We start from the raw sequence: 25,464 nt of genomic DNA on the forward strand, positions 1-25,464 counted from the left end.
TTTTCTTTTTTTACCTCCAGATTTTGTGATATAAAAAAATGAGACCAAGATAAATCATTTCAAAACCTTTTCCACCATTGTGACCTATAGCCTGTTTAACTCCATCATCAATATATTTTTGAGGGGGTGGGGGGGACCAAAAAGAAAACACCCCAAGCACGATGCTGCCACCATACTACACTGGATGTCATGTGGTCTTTTGGTGATGAGCAGTGTTGTGCTTGCACTAAACATACCTTTTGCAACTAGCGCCAAACAAGTTTAACCTTGGTTCCATTGGATCATAACAAATTCTCCTCAACACCTGGGAAAATGGGGGATGTGTAGACTTTTTAGAAATTGTATGCACTTTTTTTCTTTATTTTTACAATTAATCCAAATGCATTTTTTATTTACAAATATATAATTTATAAACTAAAATAACCAATTTCAACTTAATAACCATTAATTGCTAAGTATAAAATACAATAATTTGGGGAAAAAAACACTAAATTAATACATAAAGTATTACAGGAGTCATTGATGGTACAGTGGTTTACTTGGCTGCTTTTCATACAGGCAGCGTGGATTCAATACCCATTCACTAACAATGTGCGTGCTTGAACAGCTCTCTCTGTATGTGCACGGTGACCAACTAACAACCAGTCCAGGTACCTGTGACCCTAAACAGGATAATGGCTTTAGAAAATGGGTGGATGGATATTTCAGGACTCTTGATAATGTACAGTAATTGCTCTGTGTGCTGGATTAAAGTACAGAATGGGCCGTATGTGGCACACAGGCCATACTTTTGCCATCCTTGCTTTAGGGACAGACGGTATAGTAATGTCTTTGAAGACATTAGAAATTGTGATTGTCCCTGATAGGTAAAATGTTTTCAAGCCTATGGGCTAATTCAACTCTTTCAACAATGTGTTTAACAGTCACTTGTATTCCTGAAAATAACAAATCAATCAATTTTCTGTACTTCAGGGCACTTCTAGACAAACAACCATTCACACTCACACCTATGGACAATTTAGAGTCTTCCATTAACCCAACATACATGTTTTTCAAATGTGGAAGGAATAAGTACCTGGAGAAAGAACCAGCAACCTCCACATAGGAAGGCTGGAGCAGAGTTTCAAACTCAGAACCACATAACGTTTGAGTCAGATGTGCTACTCAGTTGTATGCCATGCTGCCTCCACACTAAATTAAGCATTTCTTAAAACAAACAAATAACTGACACACACTAAGAAAGTTAATGGAGCATGGCGAAATGGTGCATTTAACAGTGTCTTCAGAGGGCAGAAACACAAACTAACTGATCTGTCCAGCCAGCTGAGACACAACACAGAAATGGGCAGAAAAATAGTGATCATCTGGGACTTTTGCATTTTTGTCACACTCAGTTACACACACACACGACTCTCTTCAAGGGGGGGGGACACTTTATTTCACTCATATACCCAAACCCACAACACATCCAATCCGCATATATTCAAAACCTGCAAATCGTATCACATTACAGAGCAAAATAAGCCACTATGAGTGTAGACTGTGAGCGCAGAGGGCCGCTGAACGCCTCTGTGATGTCGACACAGCAAAGACTCACTGAGGTCCTCTGGGTGACGGACAAGAACCCGCTCCGCCAAGAGAAGGCACACGTTTGCACAAAGAGTTGGCATTTTTAAATGCGGTCTAGAGAAAACAATTCCTGACAGGATAAACGTTCTTACAAAATATCTGAAAAAGATCATATAAGAACGAGGAAGATGACTGAACTGAGTGAGGTATTGCAGCGCGGTGTAAAAATTTGAGATTTACCTTAAAATAGACTCCCGACTAACTCAGAGACTGTAAATGTGCAAAGTGACTTTTGGAGAAAGAATGCACATGTACAGTAGAACATAAAAAATATTCACAGACAGTGGTTAGCTGTGTACTGTATATACTGTAATACAAATGGCTTTGGGTTTGCATGGCTTTGTAGGCTTTTTTGCTTTAAGCAAGGTAGATCTTATGTGAGGAGTAACTTGGAAACAAAAACATTTAAAAGTATAAATTGAATACAGATTCATGACAAATGGCATACCAACAGGGCTGGCGGCGTTAAATTATTGCTTAACGTAAAACAGTACATTGTGGCAAAGACAAGTTTAGCAATTTACTTTTTTTTTTTTAGTTTAAAGCCATATTTTACTAAGGGGAACATGTTTTCCTACCATTTATAAAGCCCTCTGAGGGCCATGCTAAATTTATGAACAGTGGCGTGAAAAAGTAGCCCCCTTCTCAAACTCTCTCGATATTATACACACACACACGGTACGGAAAGTATTCAGAGCCCCTTAAATTTTTCACTGTTATATTTCCACCATTTGCTAAAATAATTTAAGCTATTTTTTTTCCTCATTAATGTACACAACCTGCACCCCATATTGAGAGAGAGAAAAAAAACAATTGCTGAAATTTTTGCAGATTTATTAAAAAAGAAAAACTGAAATATCACACAGCCATATAAGTATTCAGACCCTTTGCTGTGACACTCATATTTAACTTGGGTGCTGTCCATATCTTCTGATCATCCTTGAGATGGTTCTCCACCTTCATTGGGGTCCAGCTGTGTTTGATTATAATGGTTGGACTTGATGAGGAAAGCCACACACCTGTCTATATAAGACCTTACAGCTCACAGTGCATTGCAGAGCAAATGAGAATCATGTCGTCAAAGGAACTCCCTGAAGAGCTCAGAGACAGAGTTGTGGCAAGGCACAGATCTGGCCAAGGTTACAAAAAAAATTCTGCTGCACTTAAGGTTCCTAAGAGCACAGTGGCCTCCATAATCCTTAAATGGAAGACGTTTAGTACCAGAACCCTTCCTAGAGCTGGGCGTCCAGCCAAACTAAGCAATTGGGAGAGAAGAGCCTTAGTGAGAGAGGTAAAGAAGAACCCAAAGATCACTGTGGCTGAGCTCCAGAGATGCATTTGGGATATGGGAGAAAGTTCTAGAACGACCAACCATCACTGCAGCCCTGAAGCCTCTCCTCAGTGCAAGACACATGAAAGCCGCATGGAGTTTGCAAAAAAAAAAAAAAAACACCTGAAGGACTCCAAGATTGTGAGAAATAAGATTATCTGGTTTGATGAGAGCAAGATAGAAATTGTTGGCCTTAATTCAAAGTGGCATGTGTGGCGAAAACCAGGCACTCGAAGGAAAGATGATTGCGGCCAAGTACAGGGATATTCTGGACGAAAACCTTCTCCAGAGTGCTCGGGACCTCAGACTGGGTCAAAGGTTCGCCTTCCAACAAGACTATGACCCTAAGCACACAGCTAAAATAACAAAGGAGTGGCTTCAGAACAACTACGTGACTGTTCTTGAATGGCTCAGCCAGAGCCCTGTCTTAAACCCAATTGAGCAGCTCTGGAGAGAGCTGAAAAAGGCTGTCCATCAACATTCAGCATCCAACCTGACAGAACTGGAGAGGATCTGCAAGGAGGAATGGCAGAGGATCCTCAAATCCAGGTGTGAAAAACTTGTTGCATCATTCCCAAAAAGACTCATGGCTGTATTAGCTCAAAAGGGTGCTTCAACTAAATACTGAGCAAAGGGTCTGAATACTTACGGCTGTGTGATATTTCAGTTTTTCTTCTTTAATCTGCAAAAATGTCAACCATTCCGTTTTTTTTCCCCACTGTCAATATGGGGTGCTGTGTGTACATTGAGGAAATTTTTTTTTACTTAAATGGTTTTAGCAAATGGCAGCAATATAACCAACAAAAAAATTTAAGGGGGTCTGAATACTTTTAATACCCACTGTATATTGCAATGTTTCCCCACTTTAATGTTTAAGATCATCAAAAAATGTAAATATCAGACAAAGATAACCCAAGTAAACATAAAGTTGAGCTATTAAATAGTGATTTATTAATGGGGGGAAAAAAATATTCAACGCTACCTTGCTCTGTGTGATAATTGCCCCTAAAACCATTCTCAGCAGCAACAACCAAAATCAAGTGTTTTCTGTAACTGACAATGAGTCTTTCACATCTCTACGGATGTATTTTGGCACACCCTTCCTTGCAGACGTTATAATTCAGCAACACTGAAGAGATTTCGAGCATGAACGTTTTAAGGTCATGCGACTTTGACTAGGCCACTACAAAACTTTTTTTTTTTTTAAATAAGCCATTCTGAAGTAGGAAGTTGTGTTTTGGATCATTGTCCTGATGCAGAATCCAAGTGTGCTTCAGCTTGAGGTCGCACACTGATGGGCGAACATTTCCTTCAGGATTTTCTGGTAAAGAGCTGAATATATTGTATGTTTCCATCAATCGCAGCAAGTTGTCCAGGGTCTTAAGTCACAAGCAGCCCAGACCATCACACTACCACCACCATGTTTGACTGTCGGTACGATGTTCTCTTTCTGAAATGCTGTGTGACATTTACGTTAGATGTAACGAAACAGAGTTTCCAAAAAGTTCGTTCATTTCATCAGTTCATTGAATTTTCTCCCAAAAGTCTTGGGAATTATTCAGGTTTTTTTTTTTTTTTTTTGCAAAATAAGGTGAGCCTTTATGTGCTTTTTTTATTTATCAGCAGTGGTTTTCACCTTGGAACTCTACCATGGATGACATTTTTATCTAGTCTTTTCCTTATTGTTGAGTCATGAACATTGATCTTAAGTAAGGCAAGGGAGGCTTGCACTTCTTTAGATGTTATCTGGGGTTCCTTTGTGACCGCCTGGATGAGTCGTCGATGTGCTCTTGGGGTAATTTTTGTCAGGCGGCCACTCATGGGAAGGTTTACCCCTGTTCCATGTTTTCTCTATTCGAGGATAATGGTTCTCACCTTGGTTCGCTGGAATTCTAAAGCTTAAGAAATGGCTTTGTAACCCTTTCCAGACTGATCAATGTAAATGTATTTCTCATTTGTTCTTTAAATTCTTTGGATCGTAGCATTTTACTGCAGCTTTTTGCGATCTTTTGGCCAAATTCATTTTGTGAGACAGGTTCTATTTAAAAGCGGTTAGAAAAATGGATGGATGGATTTCTTGAACAGGACTGAATGTAATCAGTCATCAGTGTGAATGAATTCAGCTTTCCCAAAAATGTGATGAACCACAGTTAATTCATGATTTAACAAGAGGTGAGGTGGGGGGGCAATTACTTTTTCCACACAGGGCTAGGTAGCTTTGAATATTTAATTTTTTTATTTTTTTTTGCATGGTGGGCCAGATGTTCTCAGGGTTTGTATATGACCCACTGGCCTAAGGTTCTGCAACTCTGCTATAGTGGAACAATTTAAGTGCTGGCAAGCATTCACAAGATTTATTTTCTCATGATGCTTTTTACTTGTCATCTTCAAGTTTTTAAACAACATAATATATATATATATATATATATATATATATATATATATATGGCAAAAGGTGCAGCAGGGTAGGGGGCTAAAACCCTCCGCAGTCGCAAATTACAATTATGTTGCATTCGTTGCACACCAAGTCATTTGAATGTACAGTGGAACCCAAAAGTAGAACGTCCCAAACGTCAAAAAATTTGGAGTTTAACAAAATGTTCCGGAAAATATGTGGTGTGAAATTTTTGTGCAACTTCACCATCTCAAATATTAGCTCCATAAGGATTTTTGGGTGATGCCGCCACAGAAGGGTACCAGCAATGGCAAAGAGTGAGCATGTTCATAAACATGACAAGGCTCGGGAGATTTAGATTAGGTGACGTCATCGTTCACTGCCAACTTTGGGCTTGTGAACCCCTTTGAGACTCTTTTGTGATTAAGTGCTATACAAATAAACTTGACTTTGAGCAACATAGGAAAGTGTCTAGCTTACCAAGTCCAATATCCATCCATCCATCCATTTTGTATAGCACCTATCCTCATTAGAGTCAAGGGTGAGCTGGAACCTATCACAGCTGGCTTCGGAGTCAGAGGCAGGGTAAACCCTCGACTGGTCGCCAGTCGATCGCAGGACACGTATAGACAATCATCCAGTCACATTGACAAATATGGACAGTTTAGAGTCGTCAGTGACCCTAACATGCATTTTAAGGAGTGTGGTAGGAAGCCAAGTACTAAGTACTAAGACTAATTAATTTAACAGAGCAGATTATATAAATACTTATTATACAACCTATTTGCACTCCATTTTTCAAAGCATGTGTTGTTTTCATTTTTTTCCCCTGTTATTATATAGTAGTTCTATATACTTCTGCTTATTTATATACATATGACAACAAAGAAGGGTAAAATCTTACTTAATACATTGGCTGTATGGTTAAAAGTTTGATGATGGCGAGTCTTGAACGAAGAAACTCTCCTCACATTTATTCCTATAAGGGCAATAATTGTTTGGAAATTACAACATCTTGTAGGTCGACCAGTGTCAAGGAGCAGATGGTGTTGGACTTTAAAGGTTCCACTGTAGTGACAGGATGGTCAACGAAAAGAGCAGCAGAAGTGCACAATGAGCAACGTGGCAATTTGCATATAGAATACTGAAACACATTTCATGAACTACATGAATCATATCAGTTAGAAGAATGACTTCAGTTTGCCTACCAAAGAAGGGTAGAAATTGGCCAATGTCTGCTAGAACAATAAGGAGCATGCAAGGATACACATTTGGCTGATGAGAGCGAAGTGGGTAGGGGAGGTGGTGGGTTGGTTATGAGACTATTTTTAGCTTGACTGAGGAATTTCATACAATTTCTTTTGAACAAATCCACTGTTGTTTCCCCAAAGCCTGATAATTCCAGGAAACAAAAAGTACCACAACACGAATAATTATTTGCATGGCTTCAGCACAGTGAGCCGTGTGTGGTGTGGACGTGCGCACCGACTGCGTATTTGTACTGTATGTACCACAGCACTGCTTCTGGAACACAACCTGTGTGGGAATACTGAAACATGGCATCGCTTTTGCACATCGTCAGGCGTGTGTTAAGGAAGCGTATTGACCCAAAGCCAACCTAGAAGAGTCCCGTACACCCAGATTCTCCAGTACATCTTCCTGCCGGTGTCGGTCAGCAGCAGAGGCAGCGTCAGGCCCCCCAAGACGAGCACGGCCGGGAGGGTTTTGGAGAGCCCCAGGGGGGAACGTCTACCCTCCCCAGGGAAGCTGCATAGTTTGCCTCCGTTGTCACGCTCGTAGAAATCCGCCAGCAGCCTTTGAAAGGAGAGACGTGTCTGAGGAATTCTTCTTCGCATACAAAAGAGGTTTCAATTTAATTTAACACTTCAAAATGCCTTCTTATCTTTATATTGAACCAGCACCATTTGCACATCTTGTGATTATGATGCATCCATTAATCACGGGGGAATCAAGGAAATGGTTGAAACATTCCAGGATGCACACATCTAGCTGATCGGCATAAATGATTGAATAGCTTGTTAGTATTCAGCCAACTTCTGCACCATTTTTTTTCTCTCTCATCATCATACTTCTTTTTCAGTATATTGTATCGCTTTGAAATATCTTGCACTGTCTTTTGCTGCTTTAACCAGTGAATTTCCTCACTAGGTGATAACCCATCCATTTTCTACAGCGAGTTTGGGAAAAAGGCAAACTACACCCTGGACTGGCAAAATATAGACAGACAACCATACACACGAGTGGAGAATTTAAGTCTTCAATTAATCTAACAAGTTTTTTTTTTAGATTTTTTAGATGTGGGAGGAAGCAGGAGTACCTGCAAGTAATCCACAAAGACAATGCAAACTCCACACAGGAAGGGTGCAACCAAGATTTGAATCCCAGAACTGTGAGGCGGACGTACTAACCATTTGTCTACCATGCCGCTCTACTGTGGGATCAATAGTCTTATCCTACCGCAGAATCCGGCTATCAAACTATCATATATCAACATAATTTGAGCAAAGGTCCCGCAGGTCAGGAAAGGGAAGACAGACATTCTGCAATTTCGAAAAGAAATCCCACTTCGAAAGACTCAACATTTACACACAAACACCCACAAAGGCGGGATATTTCTAGAACTGGGTGCTTTTACCCACAACACGGTATCCCACAATCAGATGGAATTAGCGCCTCGTGTGATGTATAAAAGATTTGTTGGACAGAGACGACTGCTTTCGACACACCCTTTGCAGCTGTACCTTACAGCAGGTGTGGGCAAACTTTTGTGGTCAAGGGCTACATTTGATTCTTAAATGGGACAGATGGGTCATTCATAGTTGAGGGGAAAATAAAACGTAAAAGTAAAGTTAAAAGGTGTATGTAAGATATCCATCCATTTTCTATACCTCAGTGGGATCACGCGTGAGTTGGAGCCTATCCCAACTGAATCTGGGCGAAAGGCGGTTTACACCCTGGACTGGTCACCAGCCAATCACAAGGCACATATAAAACAGACAACCATTCAAACTCACTTTCACACGTAAGGACAATTTAGAATTTTCAGTGAACCTCGGAAGCATGTTTTTGGAATGTGGGTGGAAGCTGGAGTACCCACAGAAAATGCATGCGAGGAAGGGGAGAACATGCAAACTCCACACAGGAAGGCCAGAGCCAGGATTAAAAAACCCAACCTCAGAACTATGAGACGGATGTGCTAACCACTCCATCACCGTGCTGCTATCGAAGATGCTAAAATGAATAAATTTTTTTGTGAAATTATTTTTAAAAAAAATAAAAATTGAAACATGTTGAATGTATACATTTACTAATATCTTAATTGTATTTTTTTTTTTTTTTTTTTAAATACAACCAATTATTTGATTAATACATTTTCCAATTTTAAGAAAAAAAAAGGGCTAAATGAGGCCGGAACAGTGGACAACTGGTTACCACATCTGCCTCACAGTTCTGAGGACCTGGGTTCAAATCTGGCCTCGCCTGTGTGGAGTTTGCATGTTCTCTCCGTGCCTGCGTTGGTTTTCTCCGGGCACTCCGGTTTCCTCTCACATCCCAAAAACATGCATTAAATTGAAGACTCTAAATTGTCCGTAGGTGTTAATGTGAGTGTAAATGGTTGTTTGTTTATATGTCCCCTGCGATTGGCTGGGGACCAGTTCAGAGTCCACCCCGTTTCTTGCCCGAAGATAGCTGGGATATGCTCTAGCACGCCTGTGACACTATTGAGAATAAGCGGTATGGAAAATGGAAGGATGAAAGGGCTGAAGGAACGTAACAAATATTACAGAACCGTTGATAATGTAAATGCTTGGTGGATTAAAGACTTTTAATGAAATTACTCTGCTGGATTAAATAACAGAGTGGACCACACTTTGCCCACCCCTGCCAAACAAACAAACAAACACACGCGCACGCACGCACGCACACACACACACACACACACACACACACACTACTACTACCTCTGCAGGCGGCTTTATTCCCAGAATTTTGTCCCGCCCCTTGTGCCATTTATACCGAAGAGCGACATAAAAAGGTGAGAAAAACGGTTTCCATTTGTGTGCCAAATTTATTGAAAACGGCAATGGTTTCACTACAAGCAGTCTTTTTCTTCCTTACACAGTACTTTGAAATTGGAGAAGATGAAGCACTCTCGCTATGGCTCGGAGGGAAAATTCTCTACAATTTGTGTCGGGTCTTGATGGCTACCGTCTATGTGGACTTGGAAATTATCGAATTTAAATTAATTTTAACCAGCCACATTGTTTCTGTTGTCACACTGCTGATGACATTAATGCTTGCCTACTGTTTATTTTGTTGACTGAAAAAAATCTAACAAATAAATCGTGAATTAAAAATTATTTAAAAAAAATAAATAAAAAAAAAAATATATATATATATATATATATATATATATATATATATAAAACACCAGATGCTGAAGCTGTCACGCATTTAATTATTTGATTGCAGGTTGCCATGTCGCTCTGTGAAAAGCGGACACAGTTGTGGCAATAGCTTACTTTTGCTTTGTTCTGTTAAAAAGCAAAGGATGGTTTTTGCCAGCTTTTGATGCCAATATTTTGCAGGATCTGAGTGTTAAATAGGCAACTGTTGAGCGTGTGGGCCAAGACTGATCGTGGATTGAAAAAAAAAAATAGATACTATCAATGTAAAAAGGGGAAAAATTACAATTTTGAAAGATGCACGTGTATAGTGAATATCAAAGAACAGTGCATTCATTGTAAATACAAATTTAAAGGTTTGCCGTTTATTGTAGTTTGCAAAAAATCTTGGCTATATATATTATATATATATTACTAATAATGAAATATATTTTACTATAATTCAACTTAAAAGCTGTATATTTTGTGTTGCACAACAATCAGAGAACCAGTGGAACTGAAACCAGAAACATAAATACACCCTGAAGGATTTATTACAAAACCTTGAGTTTCCTTTTAGAATCAATATTTGAAAAAGCATACTATATCATACTACACAATATGAGCCATTGAATGGAAATGAGACTTATCAATATCCATACACAAAAATTTGTCTAACAAATTAATTTAATGTTGCAAAAATTACTACACAGTAATGAAGGTCAAGCAAAATTTAAATTGATAAAAAAATGGTAATTAACAAGAATTCCATCACAGGTGAGTCTAACCATCATCAAAACTCAGAATATTGTTCTTACGTTCACTGAGAAATGGATAAAAACCTTCCTTTTTGACGTGACTGCAGTCACTTATGTAAAGCACTGTGTTTGCCCATGTTATTACTGTATAGTGTTTGCGCTTGATGTTGTGTTCGGGTTGACGGTGACATCAGACAGACAGGACCGGATGCTTCATTGGGGAAGCGTGTGAGCAAAACATGACTGCTGGTTTGCTTATTGATTGAATTTATCACACGCACACTCACCGGTCCTTGATTTCAAAGCGCTCGTGCAGCCACCTGCGGAAGAAGAGCGGCTCGAGAGGAATTTCCTTGACATCCACGCGCTCAAAGTGGATGTGGACTCTTGGACATTCTTTGCACAGGAATTCTGCAAAGCAAAAAGAAAAGAAAAAACATTAATAAGGAGACTAAACAAAAACAGGAAGAGGCTTACAGCAAAGCGGCACGTAAAAAGTGAGTCAGTTGCTATTGCATGCAGGAAGGTTGTGCACCATGTGGTGTTGCTGGCTGTAAATGGAGAACAATCAAAGTTGGATTAGCCCAATTGAAGAAGAATTGTATTAAATCACACCTCCAAAGAGGGACTTGTCACCTGGGAAATCAATGAGGGAACATCAAAGAAACTGGGCTCTTCACAGGTAAAAAGCAGGGGAAGTTTCATCTAGATTCAGAACTCCCTCTGGATCCTAAGTGAACAAACGTAATACGATAAGACAGGTACAAATAATGACTAGCTCATCTGATGAGATGTGACAGCACTACAAGTGTATGAACATGTTAAATGGGAGTACTGTACTACTATTCAGAATCAGATCCTACTGATTCATACTCATAATGTTGTTCATTCAAATCTTATTCATCCAGATCGCATTTGACTTTGGACCAGAGGTGGGGTATACCCTGCACTGGTCATAGGGCACGTGTAGACAAACGACAAATTCAAATTCACTCTGGACAAGTTGGAGTCTTCAATGAACCCCAAACGCATGTTTTTGGAATGTGGGAGGAAGCCAACGTGCCCAGGGAAACTCCACACAGGAAGGCCTGAGCTGACGTTCGAACCCCATAACACAGAATTGTGAGGCGGATGTGGTAAGTACATACATATGTGTGTAAATTATTATTATTATTTTTTATGGATCGCTTTTTACAGGAAGGACTCACAATGTGCTTTGCATGGTTCAAATACAGTTTTACATATATAAAAAATACAGAATAAATGTGTGCAGTGGCACCAATCACTCGGCCACTGCAGCCCTTCATTCAAATCAGGCGTCAGATATTTCATTATGTAAAAGATGGGATTTTCTTTACAAGAAAAAAATCTAGGTGTACCCACATACAGACCAATAAAGAGACATTGTGCAAGTAAACCACTAGCATTTTCAGTCTCAAGTCAAATAAAATCATGAGACAACACAGAAAGCAACAGAAGTAAAAAAGCAAGTGTGAACGCGCAACGCTACACAGGAATCCCCTGAGAATTTAAACTTCCTGTTTCCACAACAGCCAATCGTATCCGGAAAACTTAGTGCAGCGGCCAAGAGGGGAAACCTAGTCGAAGTCAACAGCAAAAAGCCATTTTACTTCCAGCATGACATGAAATATGGACTGTGACTACAAACTGGCAGCTCAGTGAGAGTGAAAAAAACAAAACATTCTTGGACTTCCTTTCTTTCATGGGGTGGCGGCATGTGATTTTGAGTTGTAGGGCTACTGACCATGCAGTGGATGATGGCCTCTGTGGACTTGAAAGACTTTCAAAGCAATACAGCAAATTCGAACCAGGGTGAGGAGTGGTTCTGCCAAAAGGTCCATTGATCCACATGCTTTGAAAAAAACACCTGAAACACTGTTCTCAGGACTGACTGACATTATGACCTTCCACAAGTCACACTGTCTTCTGATTTTCATACTTAATTTATTTATAATTATTTGTAAGATAGTCTAAATATAAGTATTTTCTGATAAGAATGCATAATATGAATGCAGATAAATTTTAACAGTTTTATTAACATGTTGCACTTTCAGCGATCATACTCATTCAATACTGATGCAAACAATCTAATAATTTTTTATACTGTATACCGAGTATGTACCATAAAAGTTGTTGGACAAAACAACCAGGTTCCAATAAAGTGGTGGGCATTCAATCAGAGTGGGAATGAACATAGTAATTTCAAAATCTGAGAACTGTGACCATTATTTGTACTGTAGTTTCCAATACCCGTAACGAGCATGGAATTCATTCATAAGCGGTACAGGAAAAAAATGCCATTCTCAACGTGACCTAAGTTAGGTAAATTACAGGTATGACCTAAAAATGTTAAAAGCATATCCATCCATCCATTTTCTGAGCAGCTTATCCTCACAAGGGTCGCGGGAGTGCTGGAGCCTATCCCAGCTATCTTCGGGCATGAGGCGGGGTACACCCTGAAATGGTTGCCAGCCAATCGCAGGGCACATATAAACAAACAACCATCCACACTCATATTCACACCTACAGGCAATTTAGAGTCTTCACTTAACCTACCATGCATGTTTTTGGGATGTGGGAGGAAACCGGAGTGCCTGGAGAAAACACACGCAGGCACGGGGAGAACATGCAAACTCCACACTGGCGGGGCCGGGGTTTGAACCCCAGTTCTCAGAACTTTGAGGCAGACATATTTTAATCATAATTTGTTTTAAATAACAATATTTGGAAGTAAACCCAACTTTGTTTATTATTCTTTGATTAAGACCTCCTGTGCCTGAGTCATGAGCACGCAGTGTCTCATCTCACATATCTCCTGTCAAACAACCAGTCACATTCGCCACACGATATCAGGAAGCGCGTGAGGAGGTGAGAAGGAAGTTGTACCCTCTTTGATCCGTTTGTCGCTGTTTATTCCTTACAGTGAGGGGATGTTTTTTTCTAAACACTGCTAGAGCATTCGCTGAATCACTGCAAATCGCAATAATGAAAAAAAATCCAAAACAGGGAGTCATGCTGTTTACAGGAAGCCGCCAAACAGCAGTAGGTAAATGTTGGCTTTTTGATTAATTCCTGAGGGCCTTGTTAGAAGGTTGAATATTGCCGCATCGATCGTCCAACACCAGCATGATTGTGGAAACACTGATTAACAAAGAATGCTTGGCAGCTGTTTGTTCCGAACAGCCTTGAAAGCGGCTGTGAAAATGAAAGTGTATCGCATAATAACCAGTATTTACAGGCAGACTTTACTTTGAGGTCTCCAGATAAGTAACGACTTTGTGTAGCAATTACGGCTGTAAACTGTAGGATAACGCAGGTAATTAAAATCAATAGTAGGGTCACAGTCAACTGTAGATTCCTCCTTAATAAAGAGAAGAGACCAATAATTTGCATTCCAAAAGCTACAATTAGATCAAATGAGATCAAGTGATGATGAGAAGCAACCTAATATACCCGGCATTGAAGGCGCTGGTTTTCTTTGGTGGTCGGCACCGAGTGTTCCCTGGTAGGCCACCGTGATGTCATACACTGCATCCAAGTGGCCGCTCATGGTCTCAAGGGCAACGTGAGATGCTTTCATTCGGGGCGTTAGTGTGTGTCTCAGAACAGCCAGCCCTACAGAACAAGTTCAATGTGGTTTTAAATCTCTTGCAGCACATTAAAATATTCACACATTTAAAAAAAATAAAAATAAATAAAAATTAAAAAAAGAATTAGTACAGTGGAATCTTCAAAGTTGAACACAATTCAATTGCATGATGCTGATTGACTTCCAAGTTGTTCCAAGTATTTTCCCCATAACAATGTTATGTAATGTGTGTGTCGTGATTGCCTGGCAACCAGTCCAGTGTGGAGCCTGGCTTTCCTCCCAAGTCAGCTGGGTAAAAGCCAGCTCCTTGCGACCCTGAACAGGAACAGTGTAAGATGGATGGATGATGTAATGTGAATGAATTTTAACCAAGTTTAAACTGTCCCAGCAAACAATTCTGTGTTTTAAGTAACATTTCAACATTCCAAACATTTCCAAAAAAAAAGGGGAAAAAATAAAAATAAATAAATAAATTAAAAAACCTAACCTACCCTGTTGGCGAGCTTCTCATTTCCATGCAACTCATCAGCCACAAGTGTGAATTTTTGCACGCAATTGCTCTTTTATTGTTTATTTGTACTGAGCATCTACAGGTGTTCCATTTCTGGTTGAATTGTTAATATCACACATCCTCTTTACCCTACTGTGGTTGCATCAAAAATATTCGTAAAAAAAACATACTTAAGTCTCAACAAGATGGTTTTTGAGGTTCCAGAATGTTTTTTAAACTCCAAATCACAAGACTTTCAGGGATGTTAGACTTGCCCACTGTATTGCACAAAAGACGTTATGATTTTTAATGACTGTGTTTTTGTTGTTTTTCCCAAGTTAGCAGGGTTACACAATAATTAATCAACATTGCGGAAGTTCGGGGCAGGGGCTGAAGAACCCATTAATTTTTTTTTCTTGTTTCAGGGTATTTTTCTTAATTTCTAATAACTTACATTAATCTTGATACCTGCATTTTATGACAGGTTGTTCAGGCTCAAGTTTTCTACAGTCTACCGAGTACCATTCTATTTAGCACAATGACTAGAGAACACAGTAAATCAATGAAAATACTTGGACTGAGAGAGCACTTACTGAGCAGTGCTTTCAGTGTGGAGGTGGCATGCTCATCTGCTCACTAATACCTCACTAACAGCAGATAATGTCATGTGCACGTCAGCTCCTGTGTGTGAGTTGGATTAATGGGGGGAGGTAACATTTAAAACTGGGACTTGGAGATGCATTTAATTTCAGCAGAGAGGGTGGGGATAATCCCGGTGCCTCATCGAACAGGATCAGATGAAATGTGTTGATGCAGAAAATCTAGCAACACGGAAAATGTCCCGAAGTCACACAAACGAAGTAAATCTATTTTATCAGACAACTTTCCATTTCTTTATTAATATTATCATTATTATTATTATTGTCAGTAGTGTGAAGGAGAACTGAATTTACTGTTGCTAGGCAACCCCCATTGCAATAGATTAGGAATATAATTTAAAATACTCCTCTTTCAAAGTCCCCAATACTTTGCTACTTAATACATTGATAATGGATTCTGAACAAGAGGGCACCAGGTAAGTGCAGACCTCCATAAATTAAATCTGTCATGTCATTTCTTGTGACACAAAATGTAGTAGTCGTTATTGCTACCCTTTCAAGTTTTGTAAAAAATTAGCCTGCTACTTTTATGAAAAAAAAAAAATAAATACTGTATACATACATATAGTTAGTGAGCAGTTTAAAAAAAAAAAAAAAAAATGGTACCAGTAATGGCGAAAAGGAAAAATGCGACGATGACCTTAGAACCCTTTATGTATGTGATATTGCAGTAGTGTAGCAATTTAAAGTGGTATAAATGCTGTTCATTAGAATATGGCTAACACTACAAAAAGAAGCAAAGTGTAATGTGCTCCACATAGTCAGCAGTATTTTGTCATGGGAAGGTTTACAATTTCTGGTTTTCACATTTTACAAAGAACACCAGGTAACTTTTTTTCAACATTTCACCTCTTTTAAGCATCATCATAAGGTGAGGAGTTTTATTACACAGCTGTTTCTTTAGTTTAAACAGGGCCTGCATAGTTAATAAAGGTGACTATTTTGACTCTGGAAAGGATTATTTCAATTGCCATCATTTCCTACTGGAAAAACAGTATAAGAATTCTAACGAATTGGAGGTCGACCAGCCTAAACGGATTGTGCTGAACCTTAAAGGTTCCACTGTAATTACTGTAGTAGGTAACGATAACATCTTATGCACTTATATAGTAAAGGTTTACAGTATGTCAGTGATCAAACAGTAGCTTGCACCAATGACCAGAGCTCTTCGTCAGCTGTTTACAGACTGCGTGTGTCATCAGCATGCTGCAGTGCAGCGTTGCGGTTTGCTGTCAAGTTAGTACCTTCTTTAGTAGCAAAGGCCTGACTGTCGGCGATAACATTCTTGAGCTCGGGATTATAGCGTGTTCCTTCCGGGAAGATGACGAGGTACATCTATGGGTAGAGAATATGTTAAAGTAAATGATTTAACTTTTGACTCTTGGGGCAAAAAGTGGGTCGAGGACAAAAACATAAAATTGATCCATTACTATTGCAAGTGCTCTCAATGTCTATTGTGGTCTCCAGGGCAATTTGTGTACAACACAACACAACACGCACACACACACACACAACCCCATTCAAACCCAGGAAAAAAAGCAATCAGAACTTTCTATGCAATAAAATAAAAATTAATTCCTCTAGTAAAGGAGACCTCAATAGGCAGACAATGATCGGAATCCACTAGACTTGCATTTAATGTAACCAGCAAAAATAGTGGTTAATTGTTTTGATTAGGTTTAACTAGCCCTTCCATTCCAGTGTAAAAAATCATCAATAAATAATTATGTAACACTGTCAAATTTTAATTTTATTAATTTCATTTAACAGTCAGTTGATAAAAACTAAATATTTGGGACTGGATTATGAAAAATGCTATATATATATATATATTATGATATCCTGGATGTTGGCTTGAAGAAATGTTCTTAACTTTGGACATCATTAATTTTTAATTGAGGAGCTCTGATCTAGTAGATTTACTGGCAACAAAATACTATGTCTGTACTTAATTACAATGTTCCATGATTGGTGCGGTTGCTACTGCAATTTTTATGAAGGTTCTTTAGCTTTGATGAATGTAATATATATTTCCTTGAATTGAGGGGACGGGGGGGGGGGGGTCAAAGTGCATATCCATTAAAGTGGTAAGTAGAGTGCATTTAGCAATGTGTCGAAATAAAACTCCATTCCACTGTGTGAGTCATGGTGTCAAGTGGGCCACTGGTTCCACACACCATGTCCTTCTCCACATCAGAGTGAAGCGAACAAGATCCCACACACTGGTCCAGCATAAAACTACGTGTTGACAATTTATTCTGACATCCAATTTCAGACTTTGTCGTCGACTTACTGGTGCTCCTGACTGATTCTGAGAGACAAGCTTCTTCTTCATAGCCTCTTCGTTAAACCTGGCACTTCGTTTTACATAGATCCCCCCATGCTGACACAGAAAGAGCAACGTCATGACAGCTGCATACAATCAAGACATTAAAGCACTCACACAGAAGCATTACCTGAGAGAAATACCATCCGTAGAGTGGAAGCCACTTGAGTCCATCTTTAAGAACATATCTGACGTGTCCAAGGGCACTCTGTCTTATCGCCAACATGTCAGCAATGATCCAGTCCACTACCAAAGATATCAAGAGACTTATTTCCAACTGTGTGCCAGATTAGATTAAGTTTAAGGCACATGTATGTACATTTGGTTTACCTGTACACTGATGATTGGACAGATAGATTACATTCTCTTTGTTTTTTGGTATATCTCCATATATGATGATCTAAAGTGGAAGGAGAAGGAGCAGATTAGCATTTGTTTTGCAAAATAACCCAAGTGTAAGGCTCACAATGCAGCTGATGAAAGACCACATGAGGAAAAAGTAGTGCTCATTGGTAACTTGATGGCTGAAAGATTTGTTTGACCCCCAAAGTCTTTGTGGGGGGGGGGGTGTTAAAAGAAAAAAATAAATTAAAAAAAAACAACGTAGTAATAATACATGTATGACAGACATCAACATATCAGTGACAGGTAGAAACCTCCATGTCTAAATTTGGTCAGTTTCATATTTATTATTCATTAATTTTCTGTACGACTTATCCTCACTAGGGTCGCGGACGTGCTGGAGCCTATCCCAGCTGACTCTAGGCGAGATGCAGGGTATACCGTAAACTGGTCGCCAGCCAATCGCAGGGCACATATAAACAAACAACCATTTACACTCACATTAACACCTACAAACAATTTAGAGTCTTCAATTAACTTACCATGCATGTTTTGGGGATGTGGGAGGAAACCCGAGTACCCAGAGAAAACCCATGCAGACACAGGGAGAATATGCAAACTCCACACAGGCCAGGCTGGATTTGAACCACGGTCCTTAGAATTGTGAGGAAGATGTGCTAACCGGTCGGCCACCGTGCCATATTTATTATTTATTTATTTTTTACAAATCTATAGTTTTGGACAGTTATTTTTAACAAATTAACGACCAATCAAAAGTGTTGAAAATGTTTTTTAACCAAAGATGAAATGTTAATGGCTCAACAAACATGCCGTTTTTTTTTTTGTTTCCTGAAAACTTAACAGTTTTGGAGATGCAAGCATTTCGCCCGTTGCCAGCAATATCCTTCAGCACACCTCACTAGATTTCAGCCACTATCAAAAGACAAAACTTTACAACTTGCTTTTTTCCCTTTGACATTTATTGAAACCTTTTTTGAGAAGAGGACAGTGGTAAGACAAAAAGAACATAAGACCGACTGTAAAGTAAGCGGACTGATTTAAAGCAGAAAAACACTACACCGCTAGAGTACTTTTGTCCACTGATAGTGTTTCAATCTTGGACATGATCAGCAATAGCCCTCTGGATGACTGAATGTTTAATGCTGTTACCGTTGTTGTGTGTTTTTGTTGGGAGGTTTGTTTTCCCATATTTTCATTTCATTCACGTTACAGGACTCTCAGCTGGAGCTGGTATTTACAGTATCAGCTTTGATTTGCATATTCTATGACTAGTGTCCATTTGAGTCCCATCTGTTTGGGCTGTTTGAGAAGGAAGACCTACATTGGTACAATAACATCGAGTTGCTGACTGATTAGCTGCCAGATGGTTGTCACATGATCAAAAAGTAGTGTTGTGCGTGTGTTTTTATTTTTACGTGTGAGACATTTAAAAAAAATGTGTGACATGCATCATCGACGTTTCTGACGACCTCCTTATCAGAATCAGAATCATCTTTATTTGCCAAGTATGTCCAAAAAACACAATTTGTCTCCGGTAGTTGGAGCCGCTCTACTACGACAACAGACAGTCAATTGACAGAGAACACTTTTGAGACATAAAGACATTGACAAAAAACTGACACTGAGCAATAAAGGGTTGCTAGTTATCTGGTAATGTGTTTAAAAGGGTTTTGTCTCTATAGGAATGCTTGTATGGGCAGCACAGTGAATAAGTGGTCACAGTTACCAGGTTTGGAGTTTCCTGTGTTCCATTTATATGTTCTCCTCATGCTTGTCTGAGTTTTATTCAGGTACTCAGGCTTCCTCTCACAGAAAACATGCATGGTAGGTTCATTGAAGATGCTAAATTGTCCATTGGTGTGAATGTGGGTGTGAATGGTTGTTTATCTAAACACATGGATAAAATTGGTGGTACCCCTCTGTTAATGAAAGATAAACCCACAATTGTTGTTGTGGTTGAATAAAAAATAAGATAAAAATTTACTGAAAATTAACCAATCAAAAATCAGACATCGCTTTGGAATTGTGGTTCAACAGAATTGTAAAAAAATTTTTTTTAAATGATGATACCCTTAAGATTTTGTGTCACACTGTTTGAAGCAATCACTGCAAATGATTTCTACACCTGTCAACGGGTATTTTGGCCCACTCTGTGCGCAAAATGCTCCAGTTGTCTCAGGTTTGAATGATGCCTTCTACAAATGACGTTTCATTTTCTTCGACAGATGTTCAATAGCATTTAGATCAGGTCTCTTAGAAGGCCACTTCAGAATAATCCAATATTTTGCTCTAAGCCATTCTTGGGTGTTTTAGCTGTTTTTTGGGAGGGTCATTATCAGAGGTTGGTAGGAAGACGCTACTTCAGATTTGAAAAGGACACTTTCACACACCACACCCACCGACCCGCACCACCGACCAAAATCACACCTCTGTCAGCTTTCTCTCGCACTGTCCAACTGCCTTGTGTCAACCATTGAGACCTTTAAGTTCCTGGGAATTACAGTATTTCAGGACCTGGAGTGGGAGACCAACATCAACTCCATCCTCAAAAAGGCCCAGCAGAGGATGTACTTCCTGCAGCTTCCTGAGGAAGCACGGCCTGGCACAAGAGTTGTTGAGGCAGTTCTACACAGCAGTCATCGAATCAGTTCTGTGTTCATCCATCACAGTCTGGTTTGGTACTGCCACAAAAAAGGACAAACTCCGATAGAAACAGACAATCATAACTGCTGAAAAAAAATGTTGGTATCCCCCTACCCACCCTTGAGAACTTGCACGATGCACGAACTAAGACAAAAGCATGCAAAATCCTCTTGGACCCTCCACATGCTGGTCACCAACTCTTCCAACTCTTTCCCTCAGGTAAGGCGCTATCGAACAATGAAGACATTCCAAAAGCTTCTTCCCTCTTGCCATTAACTTCTTAAACAGTTAACTGTCAATTCCATTGTAACATGCTGCCAATTTTGTGCTGAGATTGTTGTCACATCTCTGTCGGGCCAATTATACATTATTCGTGCACTCACTGTTATAAGAGGCAGTGCACACTTGTGCAACCAGATTTATTTGATTAATATTATTATTATTATTTTATTTAAACTCTATTTTACCAGGTAAAAGACCAATTGAGACAGAACATCTATTTTGCAATGGTGACCTGGGCTAGATTATTTCAGTTTATTTTAACCTCCCCTCTCAAAAAGATTAAAATCAATCCAGTTGTGTAAACTTTGTCACACTAATGGTGGAAAAGGTTTCACAATGATTTATCGTGGTCTAAATTCTTTTACATCACAAAAACCTGGCATTTGAACAGGCGTGTGTAGACTTTTTATATCCACTGCAGCATTGTTCCTGTTTTTGTAATATCCTCCTGTTGAGCCTATTGTGCTGTTTAACAAGTGGAAACAAAATAATATAAGACCATTTCTTGGTGCTGAATTTCCGTTGTTATTTTATAAAGATTTTATTCGTTTGTTATTTTAGAAAGATTTTATTCATTATGCTTTAGATAAAGTGATATTGTTCAGTGATATCTGAATTTGCACATTCATATTTTGTAGTTATTTTTATTTTATTTGACGTTCATGCTGATTTAAGTTACCATTAACTCAGTACTTGAGTAGGTTTTCCACTGACTACTTTCTTACTCTTAAGTAATTATGTGGAGGACTACTTTTTACTTTTACTTGAGTCATATTATTCTAAAGTAGTAGTAGTAATATTTGGCTACTCTACCCACCTCTGGTCATTATCTTGTTGAAAGACCCATGACATGCAAGAGAGAGCAAATTTCTGACACAAGGAAGCACATTTCTCTCCAGAATGCCTTGATATAGTCTTCAGAATCAGAATCTATTTTTTTTTTTTTTTTTGCAGAGATAAGATGTAGCTAAGCAGCCCCAGAACATAAGTGAGCCTCCACCGTGTTTCACAGTGGGGACAGTGTTATTTTCTTGGCATGCTTCATCTTTGGATCTGTGAACATAAGAGTTGATGTGCCTTCCCAAAAGGCTACATGCACTTTTGTCTCATCTGTCCAAAGGACAGTCTATCTGAAGCTTTGTGGCTTGTCAATTTGCACTGAGGCAATTTGCAGACTCACTTTTGATGGTTTGCTTACAACAGTGGTGTCTTCCTCAGTCATCTTCCAGGAAGTCCACTGGCTCAAACAATGACAGGTAGTGAGATCTGACACTGATGTACCTTGACCTTTCAGTTCACCTTTAACTTCTTTGGGGGGTGTTCTGGGCTCTTTGTATTGTATTGTTTCATTTGTACTAGCCATCTCTTCAATTTGTCTTCCATTTCCTCTTGTGGCCACGTCCAGGATGGTTTGCTTCAGTCTCGCTATGGCACTTAAACTTCTGAAAACTATGTGCAACTGTACATCAAGCTGCTTAGAATTGGTCTCACAGCTTTATCTTTAACATGCTTGTCTATAATAATCTTTCTCATCTCATAAGACAACTGTGGTCTACATTCAGTATGGTACAGACTAGACCGTGTTACCAAACAGCACGGTCCTTGAAAGAGACTAACTGACTCATTACAAATTTGAAGACACATAATGCTAATTAGAGGACATCTTGTTTATATGTCCCTATGGTCAAACTATTTTCAATCGTTAAGGGTAACACCTTTCTGTGTAAGCCTGAGTCATTAGTTTAAAAAAATAATAATTATAAAAACAATTCTGTAGAACAACAATTCAACAACAAAATGTTCATTAGGTAATGTTCAGTACTTTTGTTTTTAAACTTGCTATTACTTTTATCAGTTTCAAGTTCTTTCAGTGACCGCTGTGTTTTATTAAGAGTATCGACAATTATGTTGATGTGTATACGTGCCCTGAGGATGGCTGACGACCACTCCATTGTGTACATCAGCTATCGACCCTCGTGAGGATAAGCAGTATAGAAAATGGATAGATTGAAGCTTGTTTTTCCTCCATTCACACATAGCTGGAGTCAGTATTTAACTTTTTGTGAAGACAGGAATTTCATTTGCATATTCTTTGACTTGTTTTGGATTTGAGTCCATCTGCCTGTCCATCCAGTTTAACAAGAATTGAAGCTGTACATTGATACAATTAACTTCTCTAGCCGCTGACTTGTAAACTGCCAGATACTTCTCACATGATCATAAATTAGTGTGCCGTTTTGATTTGCATTACTGGTTTATCGCATTTGTTACTTGTGTGACAGTGCTTGAAATGAATACATCTGCATTTATAACTGGCCTCCTCATTCGTCAATGAAGTTTGGAGTGTTCAAAAAGTGTTTTGTTACTGGAAGAATGCTTGACTTCTGGCTAAACTCGTATGACAATTCCTGGTACTTAAAAAAAATGCCTGTTAAGTTACTAAAGGTTTAATAATGGTCGTAGTTTTGACTGTGGAAGGAATAATAGTTAATACACTCTACAGGTGTGGCCACAAACTGCAAAGGAATGCAAACTTTCTTAACTGGTTCTGTTTGAAGACACCTAGAATCTCAATACATTTCGAAGCATGCAACACTCATTTTATTACCCACAGGTACCTCTCATTTATCAGTGCAAGTGGCACAGCCATAACTCATACTCACCTCCACTCCAGTGTAGTTCTCGAAGAAGAAGAGGACCATGCTCTGGTAGATGCAGTACAGCCTGTCGTCTAACGTGTGGTAAAGTCTGGCAGGTAAAAGAGTGGAAAGGAAGCGCCAGGCCCCCCACGAGAGCAGGTAAGCCGGAGCGGTCCCCAGCATGACGGTGGCCGGAAACCAGTACCGCAGCGAGTACGTGTGCACGACGAGAGAGAGCAGCATGTTGCCACCTCACAACTCACTTAACACACAGAGAAACAAAAACTTCCCTAATGTTTCACTCCACTTTGCCTCTGGCCTGCTTATTAAAGCACACCTGCCTGCATCAATCAGCATTAGAAAGGAAATCGAGTGAGGAGCAGGCTAAAGCTAGCTTTAACCTTGTGTACATGACTCTCTTAGCCGAGCCGGCAACAACTATTTACCCATGCCGGCATACAAAACAGAATAAATGATCTAAAGCTATATGTTTTAAGTTATAGAACTAAAAGGACACCCCAGAGCACGAGTGGCTCTACTGTACAGGTTAGTTTTAACCGTTAGCCTACTGTACAAACTCTAGTAAGAAAACTAGTTTTCAGATAAAACGCAGCATTACAACGTGGTAGCGTAAACGGGTAGAAAAGCTAGTCCAGGTGTTAGTTTAGCGGTTACGAGGGGGTAATAATAATAATAATAAAATATCTTAATATAAACTAGTTGTTCCCTCTTATCGGTTAGCTGTTTTGACCTAGCTTCCTTCTGGCACCAAATGTCATACACACCTCCCTACGCAACCCAGATGGATATGATTGGTCCAATCCGTTGGTGGGCGTTCCTAATCTTAAAGGCCAATACAGTACTGCATTACCACATAATACCAACTATACTTGCGTTTTGTAGTTAAAATTTTTGTTGTAGCCATACATTTTAAAGATTTACCTCAACGGTATTTTATTTCTGTAGCACTTTAACAGCAACCAGTATCAACAAGGTCCAAATTGTATCCAGGACATTTCAGAATGTGACAATACAGTAACACAAGGTTATTTTATAAATTCTCATTTTTTTGAGCATGTATACAATATTTTACAATGATTGTTTATATAATTTTATACATTACCAAGTATCAAATTATTTTTTAAATCAAATGTCTTTATTACAAGGAATGACTGAGCATCAATCCACACAATCTGAATTGTAATATTTATGGAATTTGATACTATACGACTGTATTTTGGATGTGTTCATATTTTATCCACATCACTTCATTTGACAAATTAAATTAAAATATAAAATGATCAGTGAGATTAAATCAAATTATGCTATACTTCACAGGTGAGTGTTGTCCAGCACTATCAATTAGGTCGGGCTGGCTGAGACTAAAAACAAATAAATGGATCTTATTTTCAAACCTTCTATATTTCATATGATGTATACAGTATGTGCATGTATACAAGCCTACATTATATACACAGTATATAGTGTATGTTCTGTGTTCATATCAAAGTGAAAGCTGAGATGTACTTGTAAATGTAATTACATGTAATTCTTATCAATGACTATCTTCACCAAAATGCTGATATTGCAGTTTGTTCATCATTCACTTTACACCAGGATAATTTTTCATTCTGACAGGTTTATTTCATCCATCCATCCATTTTCTACCGCTTATCCGAGGTCGGGTCGCGGGGGCAGTAGCTTTAGCAGGGACGCCCAGACTTCCCTCTCCCCAGCCACTTCATCCAGCTCTTCCGGTAGGATCGGAGGCGTTCCCAGGCCGTAGTCTCTCCAGCGTGTCCTGGGTCGTCCCTGGGGTCTCCTTCCGGTGGGATGTGCCCGGAACACCTCACCAGGGAGGCATTCGAATTAGATGCCCCAGCCACCTCATCTGACTCCTCTCAATGTGGAGGAGCAGCGGCTCTACTCTGAGC

At 39.2% G+C, this 25,464-nt stretch overlaps 1 protein-coding gene across 1 annotated transcript; it reads right to left on the bottom strand.

The window, feature by feature from the left end:
* Positions 1-1,415: 1,415 nt before the first annotated feature.
* agpat5 (1-acylglycerol-3-phosphate O-acyltransferase 5 (lysophosphatidic acid acyltransferase, epsilon)) lies at positions 1,416-24,313 on the bottom strand. The gene is made up of 8 exons (XM_061789101.1): positions 23,555-24,313; positions 17,934-18,003; positions 17,734-17,849; positions 17,571-17,660; positions 16,522-16,612; positions 13,993-14,154; positions 10,806-10,929; positions 1,416-7,169 (listed from the first exon to the last, which is right to left on the bottom strand). The coding sequence occupies exons 1-8, from the start codon at positions 23,771-23,773 to the stop codon at positions 6,944-6,946; spliced, it is 1,098 nt and encodes a 365-aa protein (XP_061645085.1). The 5' UTR covers positions 23,774-24,313; the 3' UTR covers positions 1,416-6,943.
* Positions 24,314-25,464: the final 1,151 nt, after the last annotated feature.

The sequence above is a fragment of the Phyllopteryx taeniolatus genome, chromosome 11 (assembly GCF_024500385.1).
Source record: "Phyllopteryx taeniolatus isolate TA_2022b chromosome 11, UOR_Ptae_1.2, whole genome shotgun sequence".
Taxonomy (NCBI): Eukaryota; Metazoa; Chordata; class Actinopteri; order Syngnathiformes; family Syngnathidae; genus Phyllopteryx; species Phyllopteryx taeniolatus.